This window comes from Chiloscyllium plagiosum, unplaced genomic scaffold (genome assembly GCF_037043375.1).
Source record: "Chiloscyllium plagiosum isolate Xiang-an unplaced genomic scaffold, Cpla_swu_hap1 HiC_scaffold_3, whole genome shotgun sequence".
NCBI classification, from domain to species: domain Eukaryota; kingdom Metazoa; phylum Chordata; class Chondrichthyes; order Orectolobiformes; family Hemiscylliidae; genus Chiloscyllium; species Chiloscyllium plagiosum.
This window is the reverse complement of record NW_028270141.1, coordinates 79,052,449-79,079,126: the sequence shown is the minus strand read 5'-3', so window position 1 is coordinate 79,079,126 and position 26,678 is coordinate 79,052,449. Positions and strand designations below refer to the sequence as shown.

The following is a 26,678-nucleotide window of genomic DNA, read 5'->3' as shown; positions in this document are numbered from 1 at the left end:
GAAAATCGAAGCCTGCAAGTCTTAGAGACCCACATGAGTGTTGAAAATACCAATTTGTAAACAGTTGCGCTTTAAACCGTCCAGTTTCTTCCAAGTTGAGAGAGAACTGAGGTCTGAAGAACAGCTTATTGGCATTTCTACCTGGAGACAAGGCTCATGCGATTTATGTTGCAATTAGGACAGGCTTTAAGAAGTCATGGTTCACCATGCAGGAAGGCAGCTGAGAGTTTGTACTCAGACTGAAAGGCCAACATTTATGACTAGACTAGAAAGTTCACCTAGATAAAGCATGATTGGTTAATGTGGTTTGCCCAGCTTACACAGATTAGAATCACCCCTGATTACTATAGCATCCTTGTTGTATGCACCTGCAATTTCCAGTTTAATGCCACCCCTCTTTCACAATTATGGTTTAGAGACCTATTGAAAACTCCCACAAATATTTTCTGCCTCTTGATGCTTCTTAGATTCATGCAAACTGATTGCACATCCAGATTCCCTGCACCAATATTCTTTCTTACTATTTCACTGATTTCATCTTTCACTGACAACACTGCCCCATCTTTTTTATTTTGTCTGCGTCCTTCCTGACAAACGATATTCTTGCATGTTCAGTTTCCATACTCACAAACATATTGCACCCATGACAACTACTTGTGCTGTTAATTTCTCCACCTTATTGCAAATGCTCCATCATGCATTGAGATACAATATCTTTAGACACTTTATACATTTTGTTTCATAACCCAGCCATTTTCGCTGTCAACCCTCACTGCCTCAGCTTTCCACTTGCACCATCTTCACTTCCATCTTTGCTTCCCTCACTCTCATTTCCCTGCTAAGGCTGCAGTCTCTCTACCACTCGAGTTTAAACCATCTCCCATAGCATTTGTGAACACTCCTGCGAGGATATAGGTTCCTGTCCTGCTGTGGTGCAACCTGTCCAGTTTATAAATGTCCTGTCTCCCCTACAATTGGTCCCAATACGTCAAGAATCTAAAGCCCTTTCTCCTACATCATCCCTCCCGCCACACTTTCATTTGATTAATACTTCTATTCCCGATTTTACTCGCGCCTGGGACTGGGACTATTCCTGAGATTACTACACTTTTGAGGTCTAGCTTTAACTAACTGCAAGCTTTTTATTAACCAGCGCCTATGAGATCAGTAGTGTGCCGATTGATCAAATATTCTGGATAACCAAGAGGTCCACATAACTGCCGTAAACCCTGATGAAGCAAAGCCTCGAGGCATCAATATCCTTTAAAAAAAAAATGATGTTAAATACTTCAACACACCACCTAAAATCAATATAAAAACATTCAGTAACAAATTGAAATGCAATGCAGGGGGTATACACATTACTGTCATATTTTATTTACTGCATAAATACTCTGATATTGTGGTAGATCGCAGTATTTATGATAGATCATTTTTGCTGGTTTATTAAAGGTGCCGGTTAAAACAAATTTGGCTATATTTCCTTGCTCCCTATATTCTGCCTGAAGGATCTCATTCCTCTTTTAACTCATGTAATTGGCACTTACATTGACCACAACTTGTGGCTGTTCTCCCTCTTCCTTCAGAATATCCTGTTACTGTTCAGTGACATCCTTGGAACCCTGGAGGCAATATACCATCCAACATATCCCCAACACTATTGCTATAGTGCTCATTTTTCCACCCCCACTGTGTAGCTTAGCCACCCCTAGTGCCACAAACTTGGCTTTTGCTATGTTCCCTTGAGAAGCCACCTCCCAACATAGAAAATCGATGAGAGAGAGAAATGGCTCCAGAAGACTCCTGTATCACCTGCCTGAAGCTTTTACTCTTGTGATCACGCACTCCCTTTCTGCCTGTGCACGCGGTGTGGCCACCTCACTATCCATGAGGAACTCGGCTCTGCGCATATTCCAAAATGACAAGTGGATGCTCCAGCTCAGAAATGTGGATCCCCAATAACTGCAGCTGGACACAAACATTAAGTATCTTGCTAAGATACTCAGCATTAAAACCCATGTAACAGTGAGAAAATGCTACAATTGTATGATAGAAACACACAAAACATGACAGAGGAGTTACTGATGGACCATTCTAGTACTTTTTAAAAATTAAAAATGGCATGCTAAATCACAGCTACTGCCAAACAGCCTCTCTTTCTCACTGAAAAATGAAGTCACATGCCTTAAATTTTTAATTATTGCTAGAGGTTCTAAAAACTAAAATGGAATAGTTTTTTAAGATTCTTCATATTTTATCTCTTTCTCATTCTAGCCCCAATCCATATAAATAACTTTGCATTAAATTTACTATTTATAACTGATACTTCCTGGTTGAGAATCAGTAACTATTCTTTAATTTGACTGGTTGGGGTAACAGTGCGTAGATGCTGTTCATGTATCATCTGGTACACTATGTTGAGAACTGCAACAAAATGGCTCACGAGGGGCGGCACAGTGGCTCAGTGGTTAGCACTGCTGCCTCAGAACACCAGGGTGCCAGGTTCGATTCCAGCCTCGGGTGACTGTGTGGAGTTTGCACATTCTCCGTGTGTCTGTGTGGATTTCCTCCCTCAGTCCAAAGATGTGCAGGCCAGGTGAATTGGCCATGTTAAATTGCCCATAGTGTTAGGTGCATTAGTCAGAGGGAAATGGGTCTGGGTGGGTTACTCTTTGGAGGGTCGGTGTGGACTTGTTGGGCCGAAGGGCCTGTATCCACACTGTAGGGAATCTAATCACAGCCGGTTCCAGGGCAAATATCTGTCAAGACTATGGGCAATATGTAATGAATAATGTTTGCTATTCATTGCAAAATTTGACCCATTATCTAATTTTGCCTAAGTCTAAAAAAGATCTTAACGTCCCATTTGGAGTTGCAGTCAAGACAAAAATTCAATTCAGGACACCACAGATAACTACCACTGCAATTTTGTATTCATGTTCCAAATTTTGTTGGTTTTATATGCAGTTTTTAAAAATGTCTATTTACTTTATACAATACCTGCACAAAGGTCCATTAAAAATTTGCATACCATTTTTAACTTTTCCTCATTTTCTGTATTCATAGGGGTAAGTGAAAAGACAATATCATCTCGATCTGCACTAGACTAGTAATCCAGAGACACAGGTAGTGCCCTAGAATTAAAAGTCTAATAATAACGATTGTTAATTGTTGTAAAAATTAATCTAATTCGTGATTGCCCTTTCGGTGCCACTTCAGACCCATAGCAGCACACTTGACTTTTAACTACCATCTAAACTGGCTGAGCATGCTTCTTAATTGTGTCAAACTGGTGAAAAGCCTCAAAACAGGAATTAAACAAACAATGGAAAACACAGCCCTGTTGATTCAGCAAAGTCTTCATTACTAACATCTGGGGGTTTTATCACAGAGTAGTGAAGCAACACCCTGACATAGCCATAGTCATACTCATGGAATTGTACTGAACAGTACCCTAACTATTGTTGTTGCAAGTTCGTTATCTAAGTTTCAGGATATCTCTGCAAGTCTTTCTCAGGGTATTGTCTTCTGTCTAATCAACTTAATTACTTTCTCAATGACCTCCCCTCCCTCATACGATTAAAATTGGGGATGTTCACTGAAGATTGTTCAATGTTCAGCATTATTCACGACTCCTCAGACACTGAAGAAATCCACGTTCAAATGCAACAAGACCTGGGTAATATCCAGGCTAGTACTGACAAATGGCAAGTAACATTTACATTAATATGCGTAACATATTACATATTTTATTTATATAACAATATATACATCATATAACATTCACAAATACCAAGCAATGATCATCTCCAACAAGAGATAATCTAATCATCACCTCTTGATATTAAATGGCATTGCCATTTCTGAACCCTCCCACAATTAACACCCTGCCATGGGAGGGGGGGGGGGGGGGGGTTACCATCGACCGCAACTGTAACTGGACTCACCATATAAATACAGAGGCTACAAGAACAAGTTACTGCAGCAAGTAACTCACCCCCTAACTCCCCCAAAGTTATGGCCATCATCTACAAGGCACAATTTAGGAGTGTGACAGAAAACATTCCCACTTGCCTCGGTGGATGCAGCTCTAACCACAAGAAGCTTGACACCACCTAGATCAAAGTAGCTTGCTTGATTAGCACTGAATTCACAAACATTCACTTCCTCATTCTCAGACAGAATCTTCTAACTCCATGTCCATGATAACTCGGAAGGAAACTGCAGCAGATACATGGGACCAGCAGCACCTGCAAGGCTCCCTTCGGGCCCTCACTATCCCGACCTGGAAATATATTATTGTTCATTCAGTGTCGTTGGGTCAAAATCCTGAAACTCTCTGCATAACAACATTGTGGGTCTACTACACAAAATGGTCTGCATTAGTTCAAGGTGCCAGCTCACTCTCCCCTTCTCAGGAAATTAGTGGTGGGCAAGAAATACTGCCAGGGCAATGAAAGTTCCTCAAAAATTGATAGAATAGACATATTTGGCCCTCTTGTTGATGAATAAATAATATGGATACAGCAAGCTATAATCCAGTTGAGGAGGGTGAATAACCTCTGGATAACAAAATTCTCTAGGAAACTAACAATGTAATTAAAAAGTCAATCTCTATTAATTGACTCTGTCATTATGTTCAAGAAGGTGTGACATATGCGAGTGGCCATCTGAGAATTTAACCAGATACATAAATGCAAAAGAAGTCTATGTTGCGTACAAATGCACTTTTAACTGAGTTTGATTGTCGTTAGATTACTAATCATAATATACAGAAAGGTGTTTCCTGCTTTTACATTCACATAATTAGGCTAGAATAATTACCTTACATTTTAGCCATTAATAACTTGCATAACTTTTGCCCAAATTTGCTTGACATCGAAATGCAATTGGCATGTGATTCAGAACTGGAGACCATTTCTTCATAGATTCCATTGAGTCCACACCGACCCCCTGAAAAGCATGCCACCCAGACTCTGACCCACCCCATCCCTGCAATCCTGCATTTCCCACGGCTAATCCATCTAGCCTGCAGATCCCTGGATACTGTGGGCAATTTAGTTTGGCCAATCCACCTAACCTGCACATCTGTGGGAGGAAACCAGAGCACCAAGAGGAAACCCATGCAGACATGGAAAGAATGAGGCAGGAATCGAATGGGTCTCTGGAGCGGTGGGGTGGCAGCACTAACCATAGAGCCACTGTGCTGCCTGCCCACTAATGCTCTTTTCAGAACATTATAAACCCTCTTACTCATGTAAAGCTTTATGATGATACCAATGCACATACATGTATCAGTACTATAAATGGTATTTACAGACAGTTTATACGTAATTATATTAATCAGTTTTCTCCTTCTTTAGTACTTACTTTAGAGTTTCTGCCAGAAAGAAACTCTGCTGCACATCATCATGAGTTGGTTGACTGGAATAAACATCTCGAATCCCAGAATATCCAGCAGCTACTCTGCAAGTTTTCTCCAATGCCTGATTTACAAAGAATACAATTTAATTGCTGATTTCTTGCAAAATTGAATTATGACAATCAAACAAGAACAACAACATATTGGATGCAATGTTGTTTCCAATTTCAGGATTCTCTAATATTCTGAAAACTCCCAGCAAACATCCACACTTTTCATGTTAACATTTGTTTACATATAGAATTTCCCAAAGCAAAACTAATTTTATTTATTGAGGAGAAAGTGAGGTCTGCAGATGCTGGAGATCAGAGCTGGAAATGTGTTGCTGGAAAAGCGCAGCAGGTCAGGCAGCATCCAAGGAGCAGGAGAATCGACGTTTCGGGCATAAGCCCTTCTCCAAACAATAATTTTATTTATTGTTTGGAATCAAACTGATGGAAACTTAAGGTGAATACCATCAATATATTTAAGAAGCAGCTAAAGGCATGAAGATATGTAAATACTGGAGATGTGTTGCTGGAAAAGCGGAGCAGGTCAGGCAGCATCCAGGGAACAGGAGAATCGATGTTTCGGGCATAAGCCCTTCTTAGGAATGAGGAAAGTTTGTCCAGCAGGCTAAGATAAAAGGTAGGGAGGAGGGACTTGGGGGAGGGGCGTCGGAATTTCCTCATTCCTGAAGAAGGGCTTATGCCCGAAACGTCGATTCTCCTGTTCCCTGGATGCTGCCTGACCTGCTGCGCTTTTCCAGCAACACATCTCCAGCTCTGATCTCCAGCATCTGCAGACCTCACTTTCTCCTCAAAGATATGTAAATACTGTCAATTTTTAATCGTGGACTTAAATAAGAAAAGAACTGCTTCAAAAATGAAGGACTTTTAAAGGATTGCTGTACCCTTTAAAATTGAATAACCTGCTTGTCAAAAAAAAATGGGGGTGGCACGGTGGCTAGCACTGTTGCCTCACAGCGCCAGAGACCCGGGCTCAATTCCCGCCTCAGACAACTGCCTGTGTGGAGTTTGCACATTCTCCCTGTGTCTGTGTGGGTTTCCTCCAGGTGCTCTGGTTTCCTCCCACAGTCCAAAAAAAAATGTGCAGGTTAGGTGAATTGGCCATGCTAAATTGCCCGTAGTGTTAGGGGTAAATGTAGGAGAATGAGTCTGTGTGGGTTGCTCTTCGGAGGGTCGGTGTGGACTTGTTGAGTTGAAGGGCCTGTTTCTGCACTGTAAGTAATCTAAAGTAATCTAATCTAATCTAACACTCATTGTGCTAAATAAAACAACCAAAGAACTGTGGATGCTGGAAATCAGAAACAAAAACAGGAAGTAATGAAAGAAACTCAGATTTGGCAGCATCTGTGGAGAGAAAGCAGAGGTAATGCTTCAGGTCTCGCGACCCTTCTTCAGAACTGATTATGGCTCGGAAAAGGTTAGTATAGATGCAAAAGATGGGGAGGTGGGAATAGAGAGCCCAGAGAAAAGAAAAGCAGTTGAGCAGACAAAGGAACGGGCAAAGGTCAGCCTGCAAGAATCAATGGCTGTTAATGAGAACCGTTAGTAGTTGACAATGGGTAGGTTATGATTAGATTAGATTAGATTACTTAGTGTGAAAACAGGCCCTTCGGCCCAACAAGTCCACACCGACCCACCGAAGCGTAACCCACCCAGACCCACTCCCCTACATTTACCCCTTCACCTAACACAATGGGCAATTTAGTATGGCCAATTCGCCTAACCTGCACATTTTTTTTTGGACTGTGGGAGGAAACCAGAGCACCCGGAGGAAACCCACGCAGACACGGGGAGTATGTGCAAACTCCACACAGTCAGTCACCTGAGGTGGGAATTGAACCCGGGTCTCTGGCGCTGTGAGGCAACAGTGCTAACCACCGTGCCACCGTGCCGCCCATGGTAGCTGCCCATGTGATTGTACGATCTACTGTCTGGAAGTTGGGATAAGAACATCAGAGAAGGTGCTCAGGCCCGAAAATTATTGAATTAGTTATTGAGTAGTGGAGGTCGCTGGGTCCCCAGGTGGAAAATTAGATGCTGTTCTTCCAGCTTGTACCGGAGCAATGTAGCAAGTTTGAGAAGAGATGTTGACCAGGAGCACAGCAGTGTGTTGAAGTGGCAGGCATCACGAAGCCCAGGGCCATTTTTGCTGACAGAACACAGGTGTTCTGCAAATGGGTTACCCAGCCTACATTGAGCACAGTTCAGGTAAATCGATGCTTCACCTGGAAGGCTGTCTAGGGCCTTGGACAGTGAGAAGAGAGGAAGTAAATGGGCAGGTATTACACCTTCTGCGATGGCATGGGAAGCTGCTGTGGGGTATGGAGAGGTATTGGGAATGAAGAAGAAGTGGACTATGGTGTCCTGGAGGGAACAGTCCCTGTGGAAGGCTGACAAGGGAGGGGGGGGGGGGTGAGGCATTGAGGCATATGCATCAGGTTATGGCATTCTGCTGGAGATGGCAGAAATGGCAGCTTTATAATCCTTTTGATGAGAATGTTGGTGGGTTGGGAATCTATCGTTGTTGGAGGGAAGTGAGGATGAAGGCAGAAGTGCACAGATGAGTTGACATGGCTGACATTTTTTGGCAGTTTTGGAGTTTCCAGTTTGCGAGCTCCAGCCGCCTCCTATTCACCATGGACATGCAATCCCTTTCTGGGAGTTTTTCCAGCAATTTCTGTTTTGTTACTTATTCTAAATACTGCTAATACAGTTGTTTGTCATACAGTGCATTTGGCCTGCAGATTATCCGAAGAGCATCCCACTCAGATCTGCCCTCCCACCCTATCCCTGTAACCCCACATTTAGCATGGCCAATCCACCTAACCTGCACATCTTTGGACTGTTGGAGAAAATTGGAGCACCTGATGGAAACTCATGCAGACACAGGAGGACATGCAAACTCCACACAGCCAGACATTCACCCAAAGCTGGATGCGAACCCAGGCCCCTAGCACTGTTGAGGCAACAGTGTCAATTGCAGATTACCTGAAGCCAAGTGATGTGTACTAATGTTGTTTTGGCTTGCAACAAGTAACTGATTGGTTTGTAGATGAGTGACCCATTTCTAGTTAACAAAGGCTTTCTGACTGCCAACTATATGATTGGCTCCCAGGTAGCTGAACAGCCTGGAGGTGTGAATATTTCCATGAAGAAACTGGAATTCCACAAAGGCCGGAGCTGTCTCTTTCCTCTGCAATAGAAAAGTATCTCAAACCTGAAAGTAGACAGTTTATTTGCCCTTTCCATTTGTTGTAAGCTGTGACTTTTAGTTAATAAGTCAATGACCTTTATAAATGGGAACCAGTCACCCTATATCTCCTGCAAACAGGTCAAAATATCAGGAGAAGGAAGATTGAGAAGCAGCGTTCTGCTTACCATAAGAATTACAACAGCAAACCGCATAGATAGGAACAAGAGAACTGCCTTCCCAGTCTTTCCCTCCACCCATAACACCCTCTCTTTTTACTTGTCTGTCGTTGTCAGTACGTGTGCATATGGAGGGAATTCATATGGGGACTAGGGTTTTAAATAGTAGACATCTGTTAATGGTTCAAAATTGTCAATATGTAGTTAGAATCGATTTTTAAAAAAATAAATAATCTTTCTTATTAAGTACAGAAAATGTCCTGCTATCTGTCAACCTTAGTGTGGAAGATAGGTAAACAGAAGAATGCTATGTACTTCCAAAACCTTTAAGTTTTGTGACTACTTAAGGTGTAGCGGGGCTAGATTTTCAGTCACCTACTCCAGTGAGATTTAACAGTCGAAACGAATATAAGGAATATGTTGAGGACATTAGAGAGGGGTGGTGAAAGGAGTTATTTTGAGTTATATTGCACATTTTCTGTGCCATAAATACTTTGTGAAGCTTCTTTTTAATTAAGCCAGTGCATAAAAAAATTCATCTAAGGCAGAATTTATGCAAAACTTCTTTCTTATTAATATTGTTCCACCAAAATCTAGCACTTTCATACTTTGTGAACACATAAATAACACTCATTTTAAAGGTAAAAATGATTATTAGAGAACAAAAATGTGGGCTAAAATATAGTTCTTTCCAGGGATTGAAGACAACTAAGATCGATCTCTGTCAACTCAGATTGACAATCTCATTGAAATTTGTTACAGTGATTGAATTGCAATTGCAGGAAATCAGAAGAATTAAACTTGTGGAATAGGTTCTGCTCTGTATTTAGTGACTCAATGTGTAATAATGGGACAGAAAGCTTGACTCAGCATCCAACCTGTAAGTAATAAACATCTGCACTGGGATCAAAAATCAGAAATATCATCCAAGTAAAGCAACACTTTCCTTTTCCTGAATAAGCTTTTAAATAAAAAATTCCCCAAAAGCTGAATTAATAATATGTGCAAATATATCTCTGGAAAGAATTGAGAAACATTTTATGAGTCGGCATGAAAAGGACTTCCCCAAACAGAACTGAGAATACACAGAATAGGTCAGACTAGGGGAGGGAGGAAGCTGTGGCCTCTCAGTAGGAGCCTCTACATGTACTTGGTCATAACACTCCTTCCTGGATCTCAGTGAGGAATAATTTGCAGGGTGTCGATACTTTAGTAAGGACATTCTCAATGAAATCTGGCACCTATTTCAGCCATGGCTACAACCAAAGATCAAGGCAAATACAGCTGTAACCGTGACAGTGACTACTACTGTTCATGCATCTTGTTCCTTCCAAGCTGCAGCATTAACATTTGCAACATCTCCACAATCTGACATCTACTGTTGCTGATAGCTTCACTTCCTCCCCTGGCAAGATAGAATGAATAGCTATCAGGCAGCCTTACACAGGACTGGACACTTCTCCATGGTGCAGGGAGTGACTAACTGGAAGCATATATTTCTTTGTGGACACCTTATTCCAACTGTGCCATCAAAACAGAATTCCACTCTCTCCACACGCAGCTAGGTTGTGACCATTCAACGCATCATGCCTAGTATCCTGACTAAAGTCATGATAGCATCATTCTTTTGACAGTTTGCTATGCTAGCTGTATTTCAATCACTCTGACAAACCAAAAGAGGGCAAGAAGAATATTCCATGGCACCTTGGTTAACGTCTCTGATGCATAATCCAGAGTCGAAAGGTGTGATGCTGGAAAAGCACAGCAGGTCAGGCAGCATCTGAGGAGCAGGAGAGTCAACATTTCGGACATAAGCCCTTCATCAGAAATGCATAATCCATGCAAGTAACATCAAGACCAATAGTAAGAGCTTCTTTCAATATATAATAAGGAAGACAGAAGCCAAAGTTAACATAGGCCCCTGAGATAATGAGGCTGGGGAAACAATAAGGAGCCAGGAAACAGCAGAGAAGTTGAATAAATACTTTGCATCAGCTTTCATAGAAGATAGACATAGCATTCCAAAAATGCTAATCAATCAAGGAGGAAAGGAAATAAATACAATCACTGCTACTGGAGAAAAAGTACGAGGGAAACTAATGGACATCCAGACCAATAGATTCCCCTGGACTTCACCAGATGCATTCTAGGATATTAAAACAAGTAGCTCCAAAGATAATGGATGCACTGGTTGTAATTTTCCAAGAATTCTTAGATTCTGCAAAAATCCTAGAGGATTGGAAATCTGTTGATGTAAAGGTGAGTCAAAAAAAAAAGATTGCTATAGGCCAGTTAGCTTAACATTTGTTATTGGGAAAAATACTGGAGTATTATAAAGGATGTATTAGCGAAACACTTAGAAATACATAATACATCCAAGCAGAGTCAGTATGGCTTCATGAAAGTGAAATTATATCTGAAAAATTTATTAAAATTCTTTGCAGCAGTAACAAGCAGGAGAGATAAAGGGGAATCAGTGAATGTAACATATTTGGGTTTCCAAAAGGAAATCAATAAACTGCCACATTAGGCTACTTTATAAGATAAAAGCCCATAGTGTTGGAGGTAATATATTAGCAGTGATAGGGGATAAGCTAACTAACAGAAGTTGGAGGGTTGGGACAATGGAGACATTTTCAGGGTGGCAATCTGTAACTGGTGCAGTGCCACAGGATTCAATGCTGTGGCTACAATTATTTCTAACATATATTAATGACCTGAAAGATGAAATTGAATGTACTCATGTTTGCAGATGACACAAAAATAGGTGGGAAGGCAAGTGCTGAGGTTGACACAATGAGATATATAGACAAGATTGGTGAGTGGACAAAAGCTTGGCAGATGGAATACAATGTGGGGAAAATGTGAGATCATATACTTTGGCAGGAAGAATAGAGGAGCTGAATAATATTTAAATGCAGAAAGACTGTAGAAAGTTACAGCATAAAGTGATTTGGGAGTCCTCATTCATAAATCATAAAAATCTAGCATATAGATTTAACAGGTAATAGGGAAGGCAAATGGAATATTGACCTTTTTCCAAAGGAAATGGAGCATAAACATGGGAAGGTCTTGCTAAAAAATATACAAGGAACTAGTTAGATCATTCCTGGAATACTGTGAACTCTTTTGGTCCCCTTATCAAAAGGAAAGCTATATGGGCATTGACGGCAGTCTGGAAAAAGTTCACTAGGTTGCTCCTGGGTGTGGTGAGGAGAGATTGAATAGATTTGGCCTGAACCCATTTCTCTAAAATTCAATAAGAGACGACTCAGTTGGAACACAATATATTCTTCGGGTACTTGACAGGGTAGATATGGAAAAGTTGTTTCCCCTTGTGGAAGAGTGGACCAGACAGCATCATCTCGGAGTAAGGGATCGCACGTTCAAGACACAGAAGAGGAGTAATTCCTTCTCTGAGGGTCAAATTCTTTATTACAGAGGGCTGTAGAAGCTGGGTCATTCAATATATTCAAGGCTAAGACAGACAGATTTGTAATCTGTGAGGGAATCAAGGATTATGGGGAAAAGGCAGGAAAGTGGAGTTGAGGATTATCATGTCACCCATGATGTCACTGAATGGTGGAGCAGACTCACTGGGTTAAATGGCCTATACCTGCTCCGCTGTTCTTATAATGGCCAGACACGTGCAGCACACTTAGAAAGAAAGCAATGTTGCCACAGAATGTGACAGAACAGACTGTGATACAATATTTTTGATACAATATTTTTGCCACCTGTACAGTTATGAAGGAGTTTTGTAAAAGTCAGGAATTCGTGGTAGTCTGCTGCATGTTGTACAGCCACGCTACTAAGAAAGGCACAGAGTTTATCTGTGGTTAGATTACAAACTGTTGAAGAGCAGGAAGAGGAGGGATTAACATAGGTAGCATATTTCCAGCTGGGCTGTCAGTGAAGAACTCTTCACACTGGTACATAGACAAATGTAACTCCCTAAACATTTAACCTTCCAACACGGGCCTACACATTGGCCATACTGCAAAATTAATAGGCACAGACATGTACACATTTCAAACCAAATGTAGAAATGTAATTAAGTACATTGCATCCAAAAATTAACTGATAACTTGTAACTGCCCTTAGCATCTGTCTTCCATGTACCTTTTCCCATCTTAGTCCTTCTATCCATTGTTAATTCACTCGCTGCAGCATGGCTGGTGGACAATTACAGACTTTCTGTAGCAGAGATTGCAGATGGTATTGGAGAATAATCTGGAGCATCTCTAGCCAGAAGGCCTGGCTGAGGATTGCAACATCACAGCAACAAAAAAAAATCTGAGCTGGCTGTCAAGGGCAGAGTGGGGCAGGCAGAAAGGATGAGCAAAAGAGAGAGAGAGAGAGAGAGAGAGAGACGTCATCAGATTGATGTTTCATGAGCCAATGCCACTCTCCTGGGTGATGCATCAGTAAATCTAATCATCTGTTGGGGGACGAATGACTGTTGAACTGGTGTGACACTCTTGAAGCCCCCTGCAGCAATCTGCATTTGCATGACTGAAATTGACCTTGAAGGATCACAGTCTCATCTCTTACTGCAGCATAGATTTCCTAGCAGATTTCCTAATGCACTAAATGTTTCACTGCACAAATTCTTTGATAGATTGCCTTAAAGTGTTCATTTATTTTATTGTTTGTTTGAGGGCTGTGGGTGTTGCTGGCTGGGTCAGCATTTATTGTCCATTCCTAACTGCCATTCAAACTGAGTGACTGGTGAGGTCCACAGGGACAATTAATCACCAACCACATTGCTGTGTGTCTGGAGTTTAATGTAGTCTAGACCAGGTAAGGAGAGCAGATTTCCTATCTTGAAGAACCTTAATGAACCATATAAGTTTTAATGACAATGGTTAAATGGTTGACATTAGGATTTTTCATTCTTTGAATTCAGATTTACTCCATGCTGTGATAGGAATTATACTCATGTCCTCGAAGCATTAGCTCTGGTGTCTGGGCTATTAATCTGGTGACATTACCATTACAACTTTGCCTCCCCTTAATTAAATGAAGCCACTGCAGCAGAACCTGTTGTACCCTCCACCAAGATAGTCCCTGTGCTATCCTTAACTTGATGGTAAAAACAATGACTGCAGATGCTGGAAACCAGATTCTGGATTAGTGGTGCTGGAAGAGCACAGCAGTTCAGGCAGCATCTGAGGGCTCCTCGGATGCTGCCTGAACTGCTGTGCTCTTCCAGCACAACTAATCCAGAATGCAGTCACCATGAGCAAAATCCATTTCTCTGCTATCTAATAAATTATGACCAGTATCAGTATCTGAGTCAACCGTTACAAGAGTGAAATCAAATAATAGCGTGTTTTTTGTCATCATCTTCTTCTGTGCCTGACTGGATTGCACCTCTTTGTGACTGGGGAGGAAATGGACACATATCTAACATTATTGTGCGGGATGGTGAAGGAATGAGGCACATTTTTAAAGCATCAGTAGCGTGTCAATCAAGAGGGTGTGTGCGATGAGGGTGAAATGGGATGTGGGGGTGGGGGAAGGCATGGAGGAATATTAGATATCACTTTAGATGTTAGAGCCTCACCCATGGCCATCTCAAAATGGCGAGCACCATCTCTTTCAAGGCAAATTAGGATCTTGGTCTTTGAGTTAGCTCCTGTTGCAACCAGTTGTGCTCTACTATGTGTTAGATTCATCTAGTTCATGGTTCATACTTATATTTTAGTGTTATTATTTAGATTTGGGAAGATTAATGTTGTAAGCAAAAATAATTTAATATATTGGGAGTCTAAAATTCCCAGAATAGTCAAATAATGGCAGTTCAAAGGTTGTATGTAGTCAGAGTTCAGAGGGTACAAGCCTTCATTTAATTGGGGAACATCAGACAGCAAATTCTGACAATAAAACTGTACTCACTTATTAGAAATTTAAATTATTTAAAAGGATTCTAGAATCAAAACATTTGATTTGACAGCCAGAGGTTAATTAATCTAAAATTTTAGCAGACATGTAAATAAACCCCTGTTGCTTTAGAGATAAGTAATTCAAGGTGGAACCCAGATTGAAATTTTGGAAACAGTTTTGGTGGGATTTTTTGAGAAGGTTTTTGGAGTTGGAGCAGTGAGTCCACGAGTTGGTGGGTGGAAGCTTCAAGTTCAGAGGATCAGGAAGAGTCTACTAAGAGCTGAAAAGCAGCTGCAGACCAGAAACTAAAGAACTGTCTGAAACAAAGAGCACCGTGAAGTGAAGAGAATAAGCAAGATCCAGTGAAACCCTTCTTAAGCTGAGCATCTACAATCATAAGGTTCCGAGGAACAGCAGAGTCGTTCAGCTGGTGGATAGTGAAAAGGTCTGAAGAAAGCTGAAAACTCAGAAGATAGCTGAAGCACTGAGAAGAATTAAAGTCAATTCCTGAGAGCTGTGACACTTTGGTTTGGTCCCAGGAAGTGAAAGAATTTCAACAACCTGATAAGTAGTCAAAGACCTTCTGGGAAAGAAAGGTTCAAAGGCCAAAGTAGGAGAATTTTAGTATACTTGATCTTAGGTAAATGCTTAGATTTGACAATGGAATGCATAATTAAACATAACTAAGTATACTTTACACGAAAATTCTTCCATTTTGGTCTTTGAACCTTTCTTTGCCAGAAGGTCTTTGACTACTTATCAGGCTGTTGAAAATTCTTTTTGTATCATTCTCTTTGTTTCTTTCATAGTAAAATTTATTTGTCTAAACCATGGGATAGTTAAGCGGAATTTCTTTCCGTTCATCTCTAGATTCTCAAATTTCTCTTTAAACGTTAATGGTCTGTATGGATATCATAACATGGGTTTAGCAAGAGAGATGAAAGTGCATCAGTGAATGTAGCATAACTGGTTTGATTGATGTACTTTTATTGTGAATAGCTAGCTACGTGTGCAACCTGAGAAGAGCATATGCGAGGCTTGCAACAGTATTAAACCCATAAGAGTATATGTGAAGCATGTGAATGATTGATTGTTTGAGTTATGATTGTTAAAGATTGATGGTGGATTAGTGCTGAGCGGCTTTAGCAGTGGCTCACGCGACTGGTACAGATAGCGACAGGAAATAGCATTTATAAAACTTGACCATTTGTGATAGATCACCAAACTTCTTCTATCATTGCAACCAGGTCCTCAGGCCTGACAGCTGGCACTGACCTCCAGCATTATCTGTTCCCAAAGTCTTTTGACTGTGGGGTGGACTTCTGGGCCCTTACATATAAAGAGCAACTGTGCTTCTTTCAACATCTCCCACCAGACCTCGAAGTGAAACATTCAAAAGCACTGGAGCACTCACAGCTATAAAGCATCTGTCCTCTAGGAGATGCAGAGTAGAGCCTAGTCACTCTGCTGATGTGTCCAGGCAATAAACCATGTGGTTAGTGTGGGTTGTATACAGAGATCATTGAAATGAGCAGGTAGTACACAGTAATACCTGTATTGCGATCTATGAATTGTGATGTACCCACACATTAATCTATGCAACTATTTTTGAAGTTTAGCCACTAAAGTTACCCTTCTCATCATATGATGGTCAGGCCTAAGAGCCAAATGAATCATGAAAAACAAACGTGTGTTCTAACAGTAGTTACCATGCACGATCATGGAAATATAACATTTGCAAATAGAAAAGGTACATTGGTCAAATACATGCTGTTTTACTAAAGCTAGGGAGAAAAATACATACCTGTACAGCTTCCCAACCCCACTGCCTGTACTTGGGATCATGGGTTAGCCTCCACATGTACATGTGTGTCTCAAGGACTTCAGGTCGCAGGATATAATATTTCTCATTTTGTCTTGTTGCAATAGCTTCAACACCTCCATCAAATCTGAATGCTTCAGGACCTAATTTAGTGGCTGTATATTTAAGAGTAGGTCAAAATAATTTAACCATGTAACAAATAATATGTACATTACAGTTATAACATAACATTAATTTTGTTCCAAAATTTTTACTTATCAAAAATTTAAATGACTAATTTTCAAAATTGCTCCCCTTTGAAATGTGGTTCATTTATTAAATTAGTACAAGAAAAAAACAGCTTGAGTACAAAAACAGGAAAACACAAATTTCAGTGATCAGAAACGACTTATTAAATTATGAAGTTTAGAATCTTGAAATGCTGAAATTTTATTTTAAAGCAATAGAGGCAGGGAGAGAATTTATAAAAGAGAATGCTGAAATAAGCTGGCCAAGGTTTGAGTTTTTTTGTGATCTTGATTTTGTTTGCAGTTTTCAAACTGCTGATAAAATAGGAGGATTACATGGTGAGGTGCCAAGGATGATAGCGTCTGTCGTCTTAAAGTTTGATGGGAATAAATTGCAGTTCATCCAGGACTGAATGTTAGATAAACAGGTTGACAACAGAAAGAGAGATGACAAGAAATTGGCAGTGGTCATGGAGAGCCGGTAGTAATCTGTCTCACTGAAATCACAGTGAAGACATCAGTAATAAATTAGACCCCTTGTTTAGCAGTAATTAGCTTTAACTGCATGGCTGATTGTTTTACAGCACTCTGTATTGCATAAGGAGAAGGATTCCACCCTCTCATTTACACATCTAACTTAGACAAGTCCTTTGAACCATATAATTTCCTTGACATTAATTTTGAGTTAATATTATTTCAATAGCATTTTTAAAGTTATTTTTCCTATGAATCCAGACCCAAATGATCTCCTGATATTATGTATCCAAGAGTTTACATTTTACTTCTGCATCTACTTTAATTCTGCCATCTGCCTTAAGTTTTTACACTTCATAAAAGCACAGCAAGAGGGCATAAAGTGCTGTGTTCAACATCCTTGTTACCATCTGTTGAAGAATACTAGAGAGTTATTCAGGAAATATGCGCGAGTAGAAGAATGGAATAGTGTAAAGGTTGGCTCCTAATAACTTCAATGTCCTTTGGGAAGAAGGCAAAAATGAAACCAAGAGTCCTGCTCCTCGTTACTAGGGAACTTAAACATCAAGACAAATGGATTAGGCAGTCACAGCTGTTTCCATGTTGTATATTTCACATATTATGATGATCCTCCCTGGAAGTGTGCCGCTGTGGATGATAGGCGACAGCAGGATCTGAAGAAACTGCAATGCTACCTGCGGTTGAATTAGCTACTGTTATGCCAGGGAATGGATCATCAGTGAGAAATGGACACTTGGAGAAGTTGGCCAACCCCTATGCAATTACAGTCAGCAAAGAATCAATATCATGGGGAACGGGAAAAAACAGCTGAGAGTAAAGACATTAACAGGTAAGGTGTACCTGAACGGTCATAAGACTCATGGCAAGTCCGTGCAATCTCAGCAGCTAGTTCCATGTGATGGCTGCGAATTTCTTCAGGTGCACCATCTGCACCTAGTGCAAACATTCCTCCTGCAAAACACGTCAGATGGCCCATTTTGTGCTCCAGTAATCCACCTTTCCATTCAGCAATATATTTAAGGCCTCCATTGGATTTTCTAATCAAATGCGTTTCAATTGCCTGTGAGAATAACAAAATATCACTATTAAATGTTTTCTGGGATAAATACGTTGTCGCAACATAGGGTGTCTGGCGATAAGCAAACTTCTAGTATTCATATTGTTCCTCCACGTTAGGATGTACAACTATTGACAATTTTGTCAGTTATCAATACTTTGGTCACTTCAATTTACAGTGAACTTTTTTCCATTATAGAGATGCTCAGATCACTAAATATGAATCATTTATGGTTTTCCAAAATCACTTAGCTTTATAACCTAAACAGGAGCTAGATTTAGATAAGAATAAGTTACCAGCCTTCCTTTCTCCCCAGTGTGTTTCCAACGGCAGTTTGACATTACTGCAACACAACATTTGTCACTGGGCTATTTTCAACTATTTATGTGTTACCAATATAAAGGGGTTCAAACACCAACAAGCTGAAGTTAAAAAGTTCCTTCCTGCATTCAAACTTAGCACTAAAAGAAAATCAGGAATGTGCCTGAATTCTTGAAGACAATTGCTATGTGTCTTTGAATAAGCAAAAACAAAAGCAATCAATTTTAGTTCAATTGAATACATTTATTTACATAATACTTCACACATCCCCACAACATGCCATAGTGCTTTACAGCCAGTGGAATATTTCTGAGACATATTTACTGTTGTAATATAGGAAAACTCACAGCAAGGTTCCACAAACAGCAACAAGGTTAATAGCTAGATAATCCCATTAATATTGTCAAGGGTATAGTCAGGTCATCAGGTGAATTCCTCTACTCTTCTTTGAATCTGATTTTCATATCTAGCTGTGAGGACAGATGTCCCACTTTTACAGCACACCAGAAATACAGCATCAGCCGCAGACCAGAATTCTTTCAGCACCACACTGAAGAGTCAATTTGGATTGTCTTCAAATCTTTCAACTGACACTTAAAACCTCAACTTTATATCCAGAGCTGAGCATGCTACCACTGAGTCAAAATTGGCTGTTTAAAAATGCAATTTAAGAAACTGAATTTACAATGTTACAACAGCATTAAATTCATCATTGGCTATACTGATTCTACAATGCAATTATATTGTAAAATGGAACAAATAATTTATTCGGCAAACACTTTACTCAGGATGTGAGACACTGGAGTTCATGAAATATTTTTCATTTATAATTTGTAATGAGTGCATCTAACATAAGTGAAATTGCTTGTAGTTACTTTGTTTTAATAAGCTAGAAAGCAGTCAGGCTACATATATATTGCTGCTATAAATGGGTGAATGGAAGCTATATGATTGCTTCCAGTCAGATGGCATTTGTTTAAACTGGAGCCAAATTAAATTCTCACGATAAACGAAGGACCCTTTAATTAAATGGTAAACTAAGACGGTAAACTTTCAATATATGCAGGAACATTCACATCCTATTTTTATGCAATGCTTGAAGGAGCCAAATACGTCTTTTCAGATTTTGACATTTGCTAGAATAACACTCCTGGTTCCAGAGTAAGAAACATGATCTAAAAATTATGTAGAACTTTGGCAAAGAAGCAAAGTGACAATCCCATAGGTCCTACTGTGGTGCCATGCTTCAAGAAAACATCATGCAAAGGCTCTGTTTGTTTAGCTGTGTTTGTCACCCTGAGGTCCACATAGCATCCTCATAGAATCCAATCATGGAAAGAATGGGAATAGAAATATTTATAAACTTGTTTATCCTAAAATGTGAGTGTTCCACGCAATATCATTTGATGTATTGAAGACAGATTATTGTATTATTCTGTAACAGGCAAACAAAGAAAATAAATATGTTTCTTTCCTAAAAACAGCAGTTCAATTTAACTACGTCAAACTTTAAAAAACGATTATCTATTTAATTTGTAATTTATAACTTGTCAAATATAAGCACTAAATGCTTCACATTTTCTGCATCACTTTTTTTTTCAGGAAACCATATGTTCACTTGTATTACCAAGAGAATAGATGGAAGATTAAAATGCCCTGTTTACCTGAACTGCATCATAATACATTTTCCGGGCTTCTTCATCAGTCTTGTCTGACATCAGCCATGCCTTGAGCAAATATTCATAAAAGCTGTCTCCAAGCCCTCCAACTGATACGTGATCTGAAAGACCAGATATATAAACCAGTAAGCTCGAGAAGATATCTCAACACGAAGCAAACAATGATAAATTCATTCATTCACATATAGCACATTACTGACAGTTCATATATTAACTAATGTATTGACTATACCAGAATGTGCGACATAAGTACAAGTACAGATCTGAAACCTTTGATTGTTTTTATGTTAAGCAACGTGACATTTAGTTAACCATTCACGCAACAATAAAAAGCCATTTGTCCTCATCACTTCAGAATATTACTTAGTTGTATTTAAAGAAGCTGATCTAGCAATATTAACATTAATAAAGATGAGAGATTAAGATGATTAATACTTTCAATGAAATATAATCTTGATCTTGAAAAAATATGCTCCTTCTTAACCTAGGATGCTAAAAATGGCACCCAAGATGCAGATGCAGCTGTGATGCCACTCTCCTTTCACAGCTAAACATTCCATTGCAATATCTACTACCCAACTAATGGCACATTACAAGAAGAGAAATTGTATTTTTCTCTTGCAAGATTACTGTTCATGCCTATTCTTAGACACAACCTTTGTGCATTTTCTAGCTAAAGGATGTGATTATTTAGAGTAGGAAATATAGTTGGAAAACATTTGAGGTTTCAATCTCGTGCTGCTTCCAAGAAAGAGATTTATGGGGCATAGTGGTATGGTTAATTTTAATGTTTCAGAACACAGGCAGCAGAGCCTGTTTCTGACAAACACTATAAAAGACGTCACAATGATTTTTGAAGGCAATATGGAGACTCCGTGGACTGCTTAATCTGTTTTCTATAACAGGAATTCATATATTACTGACTATATACTCAATATGACATCAAGTTCAAGCTAAACGTTAATGAAGAGTTAGATAGCTACTTCTAGACAAGCTAAAATGTTCTCCATCACTGTTAAAGAGGCAGTACAACCACATCCTTAAGATTATGAGTGGACATGATAGTACATTTCTCAAACACAATTTCTCTTTCATAGATTCTTGACTCAAAAATTAATATCATGATGGGCAAAGTGCCCAGTTATTATATACTTTGTGATTAATTCTGTAATTTCCCATTAGACAGATAAGAGACTAATTGATCTGTTGATAGTTCCCTACTTTATTTCTGCTTTTCTAGAATAGCAGCACTGTATTCTGGGGCAGTGATTAGCTTGGTTGGCTAAGAAGAGTCACGTCTACAGCATAGGTTCAATTCCCACATCAGCTGAGGTTATCACGAAGGTGTCTCCTTCTCAACCTCTCCCATCACCCGAGGTACATTGACCGTCAGGTTAAACCACCACCAGTCATTGCTCGCTAATGAGAGAGCAGCCCTATGATCTGGTACAAATACGGCCACTTCAGTTTATGTTCACCAAAATCCATCATTGTTCTATTATAAATTAAATATTCTAAATTCTACAAAATTCTGGAAAATTAAAATCAATGCATCCACTATGTCTATAATTACCTCTTTTACATGTTTCAGTTTGGTCATCAGGTCAAGGGGATTTTCACAATCTTTAATCACTAGTATTTCTCAATATCCTTAGTTGCATAAAAAAGATTTTCCTCTCATCATTTATGATGTGACAGACAGAGAGTATCACTTGAAGGGAGTTTCTCGAAATGGAGAAAGGTGACCAGTGGTGTTCCACAGGGATCACTGTTGTTTGTGATATACATAAATGATCTGGAAGAGGGCATTGGTGGTCTGATCAATAAGTTTGCAGATGACACCAAGTTTGGTGGCAGAAAGCATAGGGGACTGTCAAAGAATACAGGAGAATATAGACAGATTGGAGAGTTGGGCAGAGAAGTGGCAGATGGAGTTAAATCTAGGCAAATGTGAGATGATACATTTTGAAAGGTCTAATTCTAGACCGAACTGTACTGTAAACAGAAGAGCCTTGGGTAAAGTTGATGAGCAGAGAGATCTGGGAGGTTCAGGTCCATTGTACTCTGAAGGTGGCTGCACAGGTGGATAGAGTGGTCAAGATGGCATATGGTATGCTTGCCTTCATCAAATGGGGTACTGAGTATAAGAACTGGCAGGTCATGTTATAATTATACAAGATTTTGGTTTAGCCGCATTTAGAATACTGTGTACAGTTCTGGTCGCTACATTACCAAAATGATGTGGATGCTTCGGAGAGGGTGCAGAGAAGGTTTCCGAGGATCTTGCCTGGTGTGGAAGGTGCTAGCTATGAAGCGAGGTTGAGTAGGTTAGGATTGTTTTCATAAGAAAAAAGGAGATTATGGGGGGACCTGATTGAGGTCTACAAAGGGTATAGACAGTGGATAGAGATAAGCTTTTTCCCCGGGTGAGGGATTCAATAACGAGACGGCACGCGTTCAAGGTGAGAGGTGAAAAGTTTAAGGGGGATACATGCAGCAAGGACTTTACACAGAGGGTGGTAGTGCCTGGAATGCGTTGCCAGCAGAGATAGTAGAGGCAGGCATGGTAGATTTATTTAACGTGCATCTGGACAGATGCATGAGTAGGTGGGGAGCAGAGGGATACAGAGCCTTAGGAATTGGGCGATAGGTTTAGACAGTGCATTTGGATCGGCACATGCTTGGAGGGCTGAATGGCCTGTTCCTGGGTTATAAATTTTCTTTGTTCATTGTTCTATCTGTGCATTTTGAAAAAAGAATCGGTTTAAATCCATGTCCTCTGGTTCTTCACTCTTCTGTCATAAGAGATAGTTTTTCTTTATTTTCTTCATCCAAACCCCTCGACATTGAACATGTTTATTAAATCTCCTTTGAATTTTCTCTTTTCAAAAGCAAATACACTCCCAGCCTCAGCATTTTGGTCTCAACCTCGAATCAATTTTCATAAATCATTTCTGCACCCTCTTGAATGCAGAATACATCCTTTATAAAGTATGGTGCCCAGAACTAAATACAATAATCATCCATGTATCATTTCTTTATTCACTATTATAATTGGTCCTGTCTCTGCTTGTAAAATTTCCACATTTACTTTTGAAAGTCTCTTCATTTCACATACCCATTGAAGTTTATAACCATCCAATTTGACAACTCTTGCTAGATTTTCTATATGTATTTTCATGAAATATTTTGCTGAAAATTGTTGAATTTCAAAATCTTAAAATCCTCTAAATCTTCAGGTTTACCACTCTAAATAGCAACATTCTAAGACTTTTTTTTTAACCTAACACTATCTCTAATTTTATTTGCATCAATATTTAGGGCCATTTATCAGATTGCCATTTCTTATCAAATATTATTTAATATAGCTGAACTCATCTGAAATAAATCATCTGTCAAACCTACATGGTTTACATTCTTTAGACTTTAAGCCCTAGTTTGTTTCTGGACTAAATCACTTTCTAACTCCATGACAAATTTCAATATATTATGAGCATTTTCCCCAGAGGCACTACAAGATCATCAACTAACCTTGCATCACTGCAATCTGCAAAATCTAAAATAGTCCATTCTCAAGTTATTTCCCCAATAGTCTGATGCATAAAATTATCTTGTACACATTTGATAAACTCAAGTCAGTCAGTCCTGGAAATTAATTTCTCCAACCAAGAGAAAGATTCTCCATAATTGCTGTATTATCTTCGTTATATATTTTTCTTTAATTTCTCAATTTAATTTCTGTCTAATTAAACAGGTCTTATTCCATCTAAGGTCCATTCAAATTGATTCTACCTCTTGGTTGGGAAACACAGGGAGGCTGAAGTGGTGGTGAGAGAGAGGTGGCAGAGAAGCTGTAAAACAGTGAGGGAGTAAGGCTGCAAAGAGTGAATAGTTTCTGCCGACAAAGGAACAATTCAGCCAGTTAGGTCCAAGGAAAACTTGAAATCACTGAGGTAATGAATGACTTGCAAATGAATTTAGTATCTCTAGTATAAGTTAAGGAGCCGTTTGACAAGGTTCCTTACAGTAGACTGGTTCGCAAGGTTAGGTCACATGGAATACTGGGAGAACTACCCACTTGGATGCAGTACTCACTCAAAGGTAGAAGACAGAGGGTGATGGTGAGAGGACTGCTTTTCAGACTGGAAGAATGCAACCACTGGTGTGCCACAAGGATCAGTGCTGGGTCTATTGCTTTTTGTCATTTATATAAATGAGTTGTATATCAACATAGGAGATATAGTTAGTAAGTTTGCAGATGACACCAAAATCGAAGGTGCAGTGGAGAGCGAGAAAGGTTACTTCAGAGTACAATGGGATCTTGATCAGATGGGTCAATGGGCTGAGGAGTGGCAGATGGAGTGTCATTTAGATATATGTGAGATGCTGCATTTTGGAAAGGCAAATCAGGGAAGGACATGTGCACTTAATGGTAAGGTCCGGGGGAGTGTTGCTGAAAAAAGAGACCTTGAAGAGCAGGTTCATAGTTCCTTGAACGTGGAGTTGCAGATAGATAGGATAGTGAAGGCGGCATTTGGTATGCTTTCCTTTATTATTCAGAGCATTGAGTGAGAGAGTTGGGAGGTCATGTTGTGTCTGTACAGGACATTGGTTTGGCCACTTTTGGAATATTGTGTGCAATTCTGGTCTCCCTCCTACAGAAAGAATGTTGTGAAACCTTAAAGGTTTCAGGAAATATTTACAAGGATGTTGCCAGGGTTGGAGTGCTTAAACTATAGGGAGAATCTGAATTGGCTGGGGCTGTTTTCCCAGGAGCATCGGAGGCTGAGGGTTGACCTTATAGAGGTTTGTAATACCATGAGGGGCATGGATAGGGTCTTTTCCCTCTGGTGGGGGAGTCCAAAATTAGACAGCATAGGTTTAAGCTGAGAGGGCAACGTTTTCACGCAGAGGGTGGTGCGTGTATGGAATGAGCTACTAGAGGAAATGGTGGAAGCTGGTACAATTACAACATTTAAAAGGCAACTGGATAGATAGATGAATAGGAAGGGTTTAGAGGGATATGGAACAAATGCTGGCAAGTGGGACTAGATTAATTTAGGACATGTGGTTGGCATGGACGAGTTAAACTGGGGGTTTGTTTCCTTGCTGTATATCTCTATTACTATGTGCTCAGGAACGACTCCTGCAGATTAAAGGTACTGGCTAAAACAAATTGCCCAATAGTGTCCAGGGATGTGCAAGTCAGCTAGGTTAGCTGTGGTACATTCCCCATTGGGGTTACAGAGATGGGGTAGGGAGATGCTTTTCAGAGGAACGGTGCCGAATGCTCACTTCCTACAATGTAGGGATTCTTTGACTCAATGAGAAAATTGTTGTGAAAGTGATTGTAATGAATACTGCGTCAATTGCTCAGTTTAAATCTGAGACGGAGATCTGAGACGCACTAAGAAGCTATCTGATTAAAATATTCTACTTCTATGAATGTGATGGAAATGCATTAGCGTGACCTCATCAGTTTACATAAGATGGGTTTAGGGTGGTGACTTTAGATGTATCAAAATATTTACTTGTTGTTTTGAAAGAAAATATACAAACATTTGAATTAGGCACAGGAGTAGGCCATTCGGCCTCTTAAGGCTTCTCCATCATTCAATCAGATCATGACAGATCCAAATGTAACCTCAAATTAGCATTCCCACTTAATCCTTTACCCTCCAACAAGTGTCTCTGCCTCAGAAATGAAGAAGGGTTACACCTGAAATATTGACATCTCCACCTCCTGCTGCTGCCTGGCTTGCTATGTTCTTTCAAACTCCTGCTTGTCTACCTTAGAAATATCCAAGGACACTACTTTTACCACATTTTCAGGAAGATATTTTCAAAGACTCATGACTTTCAGAGAAAAGGGTTTGCTTTGTCTTTGTTTTACATAGGTGATTGCTGATTTTTAAACAGTGGCATCTGGTTCTAGGTTTCCCATAAGAGGAAACATCCCCTCCAACCTACTCTATCACGAATGCTCAAGATCTTACATGGCTCTGTCAAATCACCCATTAGTCTTCTGAACTTCAACAGGTACAAGCTTAGCCTGTCCAACCTTTCCTTATGAGACATCCTCTCATTCCAGGTAAACATTCCTTTACACGGGTGGCACGGTGGCTCAGTGGTTAGCACTGCTGCCTCCCAGCGCCAGAGACCCAGGTTTGATTCCAGCCTTGGGTGGCTGTCTGTGTGGAGTTTGCACATTCTCCCAGTGTCTGTGTGGGTTTCCTCCGGGTACTCCGGTTTCCTCCCACAGTCCAAAGATGTGCAGGTCAGGTGAATTGGCCATGCTAAATTGTCCATAATGTTAGGTGCATTAGTCAGAGGGAAATGTGTCTGGGTGGGTTTCTCTTCGGAGGGTTGGTGAGGACTTGTTGGGCCGA

The 26,678-nt window shown here is 40.0% G+C and overlaps 1 protein-coding gene across 1 annotated transcript in view; it reads right to left on the bottom strand.

Moving 5' to 3' along the window:
• man1a1 (mannosidase, alpha, class 1A, member 1) overlaps window positions 1-26,678 on the bottom strand; it is a 469,900-nt gene that overhangs the window by 6,665 nt on the left and 436,557 nt on the right. Inside the window, exons 8-11 of the mRNA XM_043684356.2 lie at window positions 20,275-20,390; window positions 18,073-18,292; window positions 16,493-16,665; window positions 5,371-5,486 (exon numbers count right to left, since the gene is read on the bottom strand). Of these exons, the coding sequence (XP_043540291.1) occupies window positions 5,371-5,486; window positions 16,493-16,665; window positions 18,073-18,292; window positions 20,275-20,390 (625 nt within the window). The remainder of the gene's footprint in view (window positions 1-5,370; window positions 5,487-16,492; window positions 16,666-18,072; window positions 18,293-20,274; window positions 20,391-26,678) is intronic.